Raw genomic sequence first — 11,544 nt, forward strand, 5'->3', positions numbered from 1 at the left:
ATCTCTGGTTCCTCTCCCTTTTCAAAATCCAGCTTGAACATCTGGAAGTTCATGGTTCACATATTATTGAAGCCTGGCTTGAAGAATTTTGAGCATTACTAGCCTGTGAGATGAGTGCAACTGTGCGGTAGTTTGAGCATTCTTTGGCATTGCCTTTCTTTGGGAATGGAATGAAAACTGACCTTTCTTTGGGATTTGAATGAAAACTGGCCACTGTTGAGTTTTCCAAATTTGCTGGCCTATTGAGTAAAGTACTTTCACAGCATCATCTTTTAGGATTTGAAATAGCTCAACTGGAATTCCATCACCTCCACTAGCTTTGTTTGTAGTGATGCTTCCTAAGGCCCACTTGACTTGGCATTCCAGGATGTCTGGCTCTATGTGAGTGATCACACCATTGTGATTATCTGGGTGTGAAGATCTTTCCTGTATAGTTCTTCTGTTTCAATTCTGTGTCAATTTAGGCTACTCTATCAATTAAGGGAACTTGATAACATTGTTTCTGTGTGAAATTGTACCCAACCTCCAAAAAACTAGACAGCAAATGAATTTTTTCAGAATTCTAGATTTGGGGAGTTCTTATAATTAAACTGGAATTCCTTGGTGGTCCAGATGGTAAACAATCTGCCTGCAATGCAGGAGACCTAGGTTCAATCCCTGGGTCAGTTAGATCCCCTAGAGAAGGAAATGGCAACCCACTCGAGTATTCTTGCCTGGAGAATCCCATGGACAGAGGAGCCTGGAGGGCTACAGTCCATGGGGTCGCAGAGAGTGGGACACAACTGAGTGACTAAGATACACACTTATAATTAAATACTGGTAAAGTCTGTGGGCATCTGCCTCAGATATAAATTCAAATCTGAGTCTGTCATGTCTCAGCTATGCAATTTTGGACAAGATGCTTAAATTCTAAGAAAATAAGTTCCAGAGTTCCAAAGATGAATCTTCAAGCCTCCCACTCATAAAATGAAAGTGTTAATAATTTCATCTAATTCATAGGATTAAATAAGCAAATCATAAAAAGCTAAGGATAGTCCCTGGCAAAAAATAAAAGCACTAAATATATATGTATATATACACACATATACACACACATATATGTAACATAAGTAGTATCAAACTTAAAAATTATATACATATATACATTTTAAGTTCGATACTACTTATGTTCAAATTAAAGTTAGTTTGTGATGTTTTCATTTTCATGTTATCTATAACAAAATGTTTCAGAAAACTCTTAACACTTAGTGAAAACATTTTTTAACTTTGATTTTGTATTGGGGTATAGCCAGTTAACAATGTTGTGATATTTCAAGTGAACAGTGAAGGTACTCAGCCACACAGATGCATGTATCTCTTCTTCCCTAAGCCCCCCTCCCATCCAGGTTGCATCATAACATTGAGCAGAGTTCCTTGTGCTATAAGTAGGTCCTTGGTGGTTTCCCACATTAACTATAGCAGTGTGTACATGTCCATCCCAAACTCCCTAACCATCTTCCTTCCCCCATCCTTCCTCCTCCCTGCTCCCGCAGATCATGAGATCATTCTCAAAGTCTAAGAGTCTGTTTCTGTTTTGTAAGCAAATTGAATGAAAACATTCTTAATAGTTCTAGTCAGTGCCCGGACAACTACACAGATTATAAAACAAAGCATCTAGATGCATACAAACAATGGCAACAAAATACTTAAAAAAAAAAAAAAAATTTTTATTTCCTAACGCCACGTTCTCTGTCATTCTTATAAGTCAAAGACTGGTATTGGTATTGGATAATTTTATTTGAATTCACTCAGGATGTTCACTGATAAGAAAGAAACATAATCTGGACTGGAAATAGATCATACGACCCTCCATCATTTGCTGTAATGACCTTGGATCCCTTTGGGACTTCATGTTCTACATTTGTAAAATATGGGAGCTGAGCTATATCATTTTATAAAGTCTGTTTGTTCAGGTCTTAATTATATAAAATTGCTTTTGTTGTCTTTTCTCAGTTATGAAAAAGTACACACTGTTAATAATTAAAGGTAAAGGGTAGAGAAATTAAGGAAAGCCACAGGAATATAAAGGAAGCATTTGACGTATTTATGGAATTGAGCATGAATTTTAACATATTTAAATTACTCTTTTGCCTCTTGATTATTTATTTTCCATACAAGACTGTGGAGTGATGGAACAAGCTAGAACACATAAAACAACAAAGTAACAGAAAACGCCATGAGTTATTTCAGAGTCATTGAGATGACAATATCTGCAGAGGAAAGATACCTGAGAATTCTGTACTTTCCTATTTAAATCAAGGGTTTTAAGAGCAGTTAGTATTAATAGAAACCTTGATGAACAGGGATGATTTAAACTATCTCTGGATCCTAGTATCCAGAAGAGAAGGAGGCCCTGGAATTGACATTCAAAAAATGTCTATGGAATGTTTCTTTTCATTATAATCACTCTCATGCTTAATATGAAAACTTAACCATAGACGTCAACATGGAAATCCTTGACTACTCTACCATGCTCAGAAGTCACAATCACTTTGAGAACAATCCCATTACATTTCTCTGCAGGATTTGAAGTATCTGCCAGTCTCTTGAGCCAAATTTCCTTTACTTTTCTTGATGGTCTACAAGAGAGTACAAGGATACTTCAACTGGCATTGTGTACATTCCTTCAGGATGAAATTCTCTTTAATGAGGCGCATAAATGCCTCTAGAACACTCTTTGTACAGTGTGCTGGTAAAAATCAGAAAATCACATGTGAAGGGTTGTGATCTGAGTAGGGTGTTTCATGATATGTATATCAATACTTTGCAGAGGCTACAAACCGTCCCAGGAACATACCCTTGATAACAGTAGGACGAAGTGGTGTGGCAAGGGTCCGATGTCCCCTTTCTTCACCTGTCCCCCCAAATCCTTGCCTTGCTTTCCGGTCAGATCTGGTTTTCGAGGTAAAGGCCAGAACAACAGCTCAACCCAGCTCACCCTCCCTGGATGAGGTGTCTTTCATGGGTCACCATGAAAGACAGGAAGGGCCCTGAACCCTCAGGAAAAACCTTCAGTTATCTGCGGTCATCAATCGGAAGTAATCGAGGCTTGACCTTGAGATTTCCTGTCCATTACCACACCAACAGGCTTCCCATCTTCACACAAATGTCAACATGTCTAAAGGCACCAACCACATCTTTTCCACATAAATGAACTTGAGCACCCAACACATTTCAATTGTTGACTTTTTGCACCATGGGTTAAACACGGTCTCACAAACCTGTGTCCCGAAACAGAAATCCACACCCTTCCTCAGACTTCTGTGTCCTCTTCTGCCTCCTCTCCTATCTCACTTTCCTATACAGGTAGGAATTAACCAAGGGATGTTACATCAGAAATGAGCAGAGACCTCTGCACCCAAGCTGTGTCACGGGCCGACACGTGTCCCGAGGGAAAACTTAAAAGGATGGCCCTCTGGAAGTCAGGACTGCTGCCTGGGTCACTATGACCAACTCAGAAAAAAGAGTGCAGAAAAAGAATGTATTAGTATACAATTAGGTAACGTCTACAGATCTGTGACAACTTCTGGACAGTTACAGATGTTCACCATTATAACACTGGGGACAAAAACAGCAGGGATAGGTTGCCTCTGAGGAGAGAAGAGCTGAATAGAGGCCAAGCACAGACATTTCAAAAAAAAAAACAACAACAACAACAAAACTGGAGATGGCTACTGGAATGGTAATTAATCTAAAATCTAAAAACTCTGGGTAACAATTAAAACTTTGGTTTTGCTCTGATATTTTAAAGCTAAAATTTGTCGTTTTTTAAATTTGTAACATTAGTTAGGTCTTTCTTTTTTTTTTTTTTTTTTTTGGCCAAACCAAAAATACATGAAAATCACCACAAATAATACTGTGAGCAGCACAAAGCACTTTAGTCAAAAGAATGCAAAATGAAGCTTCACAAAGGAAATCTTAAATGGACTGGAGCAAAAAAGAAAAAAGAGAGAGAGAGGTAAGAATCAGTCAAGTGCTATTTACTAAATCAACATCATTTGTTGACCTGAAATTACTTTATCATGCTACCTTTTTGTTCCAATTATTTCTGTTCAACTAAGTGGCAAAGAATTATTTCCAAGTATATAGTTTATTATTCATTTAACCTTAATACCTAATATTATTTTACCCAAATGAATTCATCATTATAAAATTTTCTTGTTTTCTGCTCCACTAACACCTCTGTGAAACTACTTTCAAAAATCAGATCAAGTGACCATCATACTCTTAATCAAATGTTTGTTCAGACCTAAAAACAATGACTAAAAAAAAAACCCCTTCATAACAAAAAAATGTTTCTTAATGCATCAATGAGCAAAAGGGCAAATCTTACAGAGCCTTTTCCATCTAAATTAAAGACGGCATGCTAAAAACATTACAAGTAGCACAAAATGTATCCTATGCAACCACTCACATTAATATAGAACCATAAGAGTAAAGACATGACTAATTACCAACTAATTTATATTTGCTAAACTGCTTTTTTAAAAGGCACACAGGACTATTTGCCTTCTAGAAATAAGGAGCTATAAACTATGACTATCAATTATATTAAAAGAAGATAGAATATTACTAGTTTAGGTTTTCTGGCACTTAGTTAAACTGGAAGTGTTTTTTGCAGTGCAATATGAATAAACCAATGGCTTACCTCAGTTTAAGACTCTATACCATCAGTTTCTCTCAATCACAGGCAAGGAACAGATGCTCAACCTCTGTGAGTCTGGAGTTGCATCAGATACAAGTCTTCGGCAACTGTTGTGAAATATACTTACTTCATAACATACTAACAGGTAGTATACTACCTACTGGTAATTTAAAGGCTAGAAGACAGCCTGCCTCTCTTTTAAAAATGGGATCAGTTTGGGACTTCCCTGGTGGTCCAGGGGTTAAAATTCCACACCTCGGTGCAGGTTCGATCCCTGGTCGAAGAACTAAGATCCTGCAGGCAGCACAACTCGGCCAAAAGGGAAAAAATAAAAAACATGGTCCAGTTCACAATTACATGGAACATGAGAGTTTTAGAATAAATTCAGTAATTTGCACTTTCCATAAAAACAAAGGTAAGAATGCCATTTAAGGACTGCCAGTGAACTTGATAGAAAATACTCCACAAGAATCAGAGAAATCCCTAACAGGTAACCGCCAAACACCGTTAGAACATTCCCTGAGATGTTTTGTTGGATGGTTTATAGTACAAGAAATCACAGTTGTAACAATAACAAAATGGGAGAGGAAAAAAAAAATCTTGCTGCTGGCCTATTGGGAGGAAACTGTCATTTCCAGGATTGCTTTCAAGTCGAACTGCTGGGCTGGCCAAAAAGGTTGTTCAGTTTATGGGAAAACCTGAACAACCTTTTTGACCAACCCAATACATTTTGACAATCCACATGTTCTTAATGAATGCTTATGAAGACTGAACGACATCCATGCTTAAAAGCGCACTTCAGAGCAATGGTCAGAAAGTACTCTGACCATATCACCACTGTTCTACGCACAACCTTCATGAATGAGCTCTGCAGTTTGGCGAAAGAAGCCTGCTCCCTTTTGGATACTCCTTGGGTATTAAATGGTATTATTTAAACTCAACAAGGAGAGACTGCCTCCTGATTTCGTGTCTCCATTAAAGACCTTCATCTGCCCTTGCTTTCCCCAGGACAGCAGCCACCGGTCTCCACACAGGTCCTCACTATTGCCACAAAGGCAGAGTGCGCTGCTTTGTAAAAAGGATCATACTGTTCACTGTTACGTTCACTTGCTTTTACAGTAGATCCACTGAACACATTTTGGGGAACACAAAAGCGGGGAATGATCTGTTCTAACCTCCCCTTCGTCAGTGAGCAGACACCATGAGTTACAACAGAAAGTAATCCAAGGGCAAGGAGCACTTCAAGAGCTATGGCCACACGTCAGTTCCAACTATCACGCACAAATAGAGCTTTCAGAGATGACATCTAAGAGAGAGAGAGAATGAGGGTCATTCAATGCTGAAGGAGGTAAACGCTTGCTTTTCTTGAGCATTCATGTTGGGGAAAAATAAATAAATCTCCAACCCACTCAAGAGGTAGAACCACAAAAGCATTGATAGAAGACGCATTAGAAGAACCTATGGCAGTCTTTTCTTTCTTTACTAACGAAAACGAAGCCTATGGTTGTGCAGTGGCCAAGGTCATATGGCTAGTTACAGATGGAATTGGGCATGACTGGGATGCAACGATCATTTAAAGTATTTGTTAAATATTTCTCAATCTGATCATTAAGATCTAATTTACTACCTTTAGAATTTACTCAAATTTTTAATATAACCATGAGCTTGAATTTTCAAAGTAGGGGAACATCAAGGATTCCACTCAGAATGGACAAGAGAGAGTACAGAATATAAATGGGATACTCAAGAGATCTCTTGTTCAGGATTGCATGTTTATATATTATCAAAAACAGAGTGAGCAGTACCCAATTTTAAAATTGCCTTTTCCCTTCGAAACAACTCTAGCATCCATAATAACTTCCTACAACGCTGTAATACTATGGTAGTTAACTATCTGCACTGACATTTGAATAATAGTCCATTGGCTGTTTTAGAAATTGGGTAAATTCCAAATTCTCAGGAAAATACCTTAGGATATAAGAATGTACATGGATGGTTATCTAGTTGTTGCTATAAGTCCTGTATTTCAAGATGCTCCTCTCTTCCTAACTACCCATGATAATCATTCTAGATTTAATATTTCATCTTCAGCTTTTAGTACAGAGATATACTACCATTTGTTTCATCTCTATACCATTAAAGTTTAGCATTAACTTCAATAATTTTAATACTGATGAAGCAGCCCTCTTCTTTTCTACTTAAAAGGCATAATTCTTTACATTTTAATTAGTGAGGCTGGGGACCCTCTGTGATATGTGACTTCTCACATAAAGAAACTGTGATCAAACCCATTAGCTCCCTGGGCCAGATAACATTACAACCACAGACCACAACCTCCTACCGTTAACTGGCCTAAATATTCAGGCAGGGGCCCTGGAAATGAATCACACAGCCAGTAGTCTGCCTCTGGTTATCAGACATGGAATGAAAACTTCTCTAAGTGGATTACAGAGTCAATTGCCACGAAGCACAAATAACTTCTGCCATGGGTGAAAGGAATGAAAAAGAGAAAACAACAACTGTCTACAATTAACTAGAAGCAGCCTATGTAAATTACAAAGAAAGTGACAGAGCACAGTCCTTCTGAGCTCTCTATATAGTATCAAAATGGTCAACTCATACTTACAGGGCTAATGTTCCTTTGTACTTTTACAACATATCTCAGCGGGATCAATTTTCACTTTTAATTTACCCTTGCATTTACACGACTTCAATAAAAGGCATCATGTTTCAATAAACAGTCTGCAAAACAGTCAAACAGAAATTTCTACCAGAATGAAATGAACATAAAGACAAGCATGCCTGCATATTCATCTGCACTGATAATTTTGTCCATGAGGAGTCTTGCAGAACCAGGGGGGGAATGTTTGCAGGGGTATCTTTCTGCAAAACCAGCAAATTCCCAGAGGAGGCACTCGAGTACTGCTGGTTGCAGCTAGATCAGCTCTGCTTGTCAGAGGCTGAGGAGATGGTCACACACAGGACTCTGATCACATGCCTTCCTTGTCCTCAGCTCCCCTTCATCACCCCATTTAGAAGCAACTGAGTCCTTCATGCAAAGGAGAAAAGCTCCCATCACTGTCCTTTTGCAATCAACGACGGTGCCTCAGCTATTTTAGAAGTTTCTGAGACTCCCAATTTCAGCTAAAGGCTCCGAAGCCCTCCAAGCCAGTAAAAAACCTTTTTTGCATGTGAAAGAGAGAATTGTGATGTGATAGGAGCTACTAAGGCAGTAAATGCAAAATCTTATAAAATCAAAGAAGGATGGAAATCACTGAAGCATACGTGTTAACAACACTGAACAACTGATGATACTTTACAAAAGATTTTTAAAAGACTGAAAGTATTGAACTTGACTACAAAGACTGTAGTCACTTCCTCATATCACTATACATTCTGGAAGTTGTTATCAGCTCTGCCCTCAAAAAAACTAAAAAGGAGGAGAGAGAGTGGGTGGATTTTTAGACATAGGGAGGCAGAACAGTGACCCACTCAGGATGCACCTGATCCTCTCTCCTTCACTGGACACTAAAAACTAGAGTCAATTCAAGGGTAAACCACAATAATACAGATGCTTTACAATTACCCTTCTATAAGAAAGGGAAAAGCCTGTTCTATTAAATCAATAAAAGTCTACTTAAGAAGAGGTGTGAGCCTGTCAGCCAATTGTTAACACAATTCTAATGACCTATTGCAGCCCTTAATTACAATAATATCTCAGGTTGTAAGAGCACAATGCCCTTTTCTTAAGGCTGCAAACCTTAATGGCTTCGAGCAGGGTGATGGTCTGCACTACTGATTTTTGTTTTCTTTATTTTTCTTTCCACAGACAGACTTTCACAGCTAGTTTTACCAGATAAGACTATTAAGGTTGGATGCTACCTAATTGCTTCTGCCACTCCACTCCATATGAAACTCTAGCATAACAAGCCAGACGTCTATAAAGTTGCCAGTTTGACTATCTGCCTCAATTATTTAGCATTTTAATCCATACTGTCCCAAAGAGCCCCAAAATGAACAAAAGGATTCTTAATGGATTGCCCTTTATGTACTAACAAGAGAACAGCTTGTGTAAACAAAATCTAACTAGTTTCTTCCGGAAAGAAGTAAATCTGGTGAGTTACTGAAAGCTTCCAATACAATTACTTTCTTCCTTAGCTCTTCACTACCAACTTGTCTTTATAAAGACACACTTAGAACTATTCTGATATCGCTGCCGGACAGCGTATCAATATGAACTTTCCTTTAAAGAACAACAACAAAAAAGGCTAATACTGCCCCTAAACTCTTAAAATAAACATTTTCATGCTGCTAACCTGAATTTTTTTAATGCATACTGTCACTTACCTCAAGCCATATATTAACATATTACTTTTTTTTTTCTTCCTATTTTCCCCCATAAAGTTCTGCTTGTCTACTTTTGAATGCAAAATAATCTGAATTTCTGCCGGGTTACAGGAATTATGAAGGGCGAGTCTTTACTTAAAGATGTTTCACCTAATAAGTGCTCCAAGCAAGAGAAAATATTCCTTGCGAACGCGTTGTAAGTATATTCGGGCTTCAGTGTTCAGATCGCCAAAGCTACCCAGTCCTTGCTGGTTTCTTCACAGGTTTCCACCTGCCCACTGCTGAGTAATTCAGTACCAATCTCCACTCACCTGCACTATATCTAAGAAATCCTTGAGGTTAACGATCTAAAAGGTGAAGCCAATAAAGACCATAGGTCCTTCCTCGTGCATACATGCCAGGAGCCTCAATACCCGCAACCAGCCGCGGACCAGGTGCGCCCACGAAGTCCACCAGTCAGAGAAGCAGGGCGCCCTTAGAACGCCGCGCACCTAGGGTACCGCCGGGCGGAGCGGAGGCGGGATGCCTCGCAGAGGCCAGCCCTGCGGATGCAGGGCGCCAGCAGAATACTAATTACAGGAAAAAGCCAAACACCCTTACAGGAGCTCCACCGTCCAGAAGGGTAAACGGAGTACACGCAGCCGGTCAGATGGACGCGCGGGCACACGCCCCCTCGCAGTCTCAGACCGCCGCAGGAGCCGGCTGCCCGGCCAGCGCGGAGTTTTGCCAGCATGTATCCCGGGTCAACAACAGCCCCTCGTGCTCCGGATGGAGGAGAGCGGACCGGACTGCGTGCTCCCCTGCACCTGGACAACGCCGGGATCTGCTCGCTCAACTCGCCAACTCGCGTCGCACCCGGTGTCCGTCGGCACCAGCTTGCCGGGCCCGGCTCCCTTCGCCCGCCCGCCCGCCCTGCCCGGCGGAGCCGCATCTCAGGGCCACCGAGCAGTAACTTGGGGACGCCAAGGAAACTCCGCGCGGATCTCCCCGCCCGCTTTCCGCCCGCCGCGGAGTCCCACTTCCCCGGGCGCACCGGAGGGCGCACTTGTGCTCCGCGGCGCCTTCCCCGGGCCCCCCGCAGGCGCACCCACTCACCTGGGGGCTCGCTGCCCTCTCCGCGGCGTCCCGCGCCAGCCACCTGGGCGTTGGCATCCGAAAGGGCGCGTGCTCAGCAGCCGGGCGCCCGCGGGCTCCTGGGGACCCAGGGCGCGCGGTGGGGCGCACGGGGCGGACCCGCGGCGCCCGCTCGGCACCCGCTGCGGCTGGCGCCCGCTCCGATCACAGCCCTCTCCGCGGGACGCGGGCTGCGGGGACCCGGCGCGGGCCCCCAGCGCCCCGGTCCCGCCGGCTCGGCCGGCTCCCCGGGGCGGCTCAGACGCTGGGTCCGGAACGAGCGAGCGAGCGGGCGCGCGTCCGGAGAGAGGGCGAGGGGGCGAGTGGGCGGGCGCAGAAGAGGCGGAGAGGGCGCGCTGGGCCGGGCCAGGTGGGCGGGCGGCGGGGAGGAGCGGGTGGTCGGCGGCCCGCGCCGGTAGACAGCGCCGTGCGTGGCGGGACCCGGAGCCGCCGACACTCCGGCACCTCCCGGAGCCCGAGTGAGGGCTCTTGGCACCGCAGCCGCTCCGCCGCCGCGCGCGCACCCCCGCGCGCGCACCCCCGCGTACCCCTCCTCCACCGCCCTCCTGACAGCTCCGCGCAGACCGAGTCCTTCGCAGGAAAATCCAGGAGAGCGGTGGAAGTAGGAGGGGCAGCAGCCCATCCATCTCCCGGAGAGGTATTTGCATCTGAAAACGCCGGGCTGGAGGAGAGTTTGGAGAATTTTTTTTTTTTTTCCTTTTTTTTTTTTTTTTCCCTCGCCCTCCCCTCCCCACCCCCAACCTGTCGCGGAAGCCGTGATCAATGGAGCTCCTGAGGCATGAAGGCAAAGTCATAAAACTAATCAGAACTTACAGTTTTCTTGCGTGATAGTTTTGCCCTTTCAATCTCCTCGGACTGCCCTAGTTATACTTTCTGTACTTGCAGAAAATTTCCTCCCCTGCTGGGCTGGCTAATGCAAAACTTCCGAGGTGTGTGATTTACGCGCTGGGTGGGAGAGAGGACCCTCGCGAGGTGGGCAAGGGGGTCTGGTCTTCTTTTTAGGACGCGCCGCCGCCTGTAGGGTTGAGCACGCTTTATGTTCTGCTCCGGTGCTTGATTTAGTCTGATGCCTAGCTGTTCCGTCGTAGGGGTTAGGAAGGTGAGCAGATCGTTTCCAAGCGCGTTCGTTTTCATTTTTCTCATTCTGTCAATGGAACTGGCCCTGCGTCTCCCATCCATCCGTAACAGTGATTCTCCGGATACCAGGCTTGTGGGCATGGCTCGTCGGTGTAAGCCCCTCTGCGTCCTGTATCCCTCAAGCACACTTACCCTCCCCCCAGTCTAGCTCCTCTAGTCCGTTTAGCTAGGTTTTTTTTTTTTTTTCCCCCTCTCTCGTCTACTTGGTCTTTAAAACTGGATTCTGTGCTAATCATTCTAAC

The 11,544-nt window shown here is 43.3% G+C and overlaps 1 protein-coding gene across 3 annotated transcripts in view; it reads right to left on the minus strand.

The window, feature by feature from the left end:
• Positions 1-10,263, minus strand: part of CDH7 (cadherin 7) — a 137,741-nt gene extending 127,478 nt beyond the window's left edge. The window contains exon 1 of one of the 3 annotated variants that reach the window (XM_065935119.1): positions 10,127-10,263. In XM_065935119.1, coding sequence (XP_065791191.1) covers positions 10,127-10,183 — 57 coding nt within the window. In that variant the 5' untranslated portion in view covers positions 10,184-10,263. The remainder of the gene's footprint in view (positions 1-10,126) is intronic. The other 2 variants (XM_065935117.1, XM_065935118.1) reach the window with 2 other exon arrangements.
• Between the last annotated feature and the right edge of the window lie 1,281 nt (positions 10,264-11,544).

This window comes from Muntiacus reevesi, chromosome 4, assembly GCF_963930625.1.
Source record: "Muntiacus reevesi chromosome 4, mMunRee1.1, whole genome shotgun sequence".
Taxonomy (NCBI): Eukaryota; Metazoa; Chordata; class Mammalia; order Artiodactyla; family Cervidae; genus Muntiacus; species Muntiacus reevesi.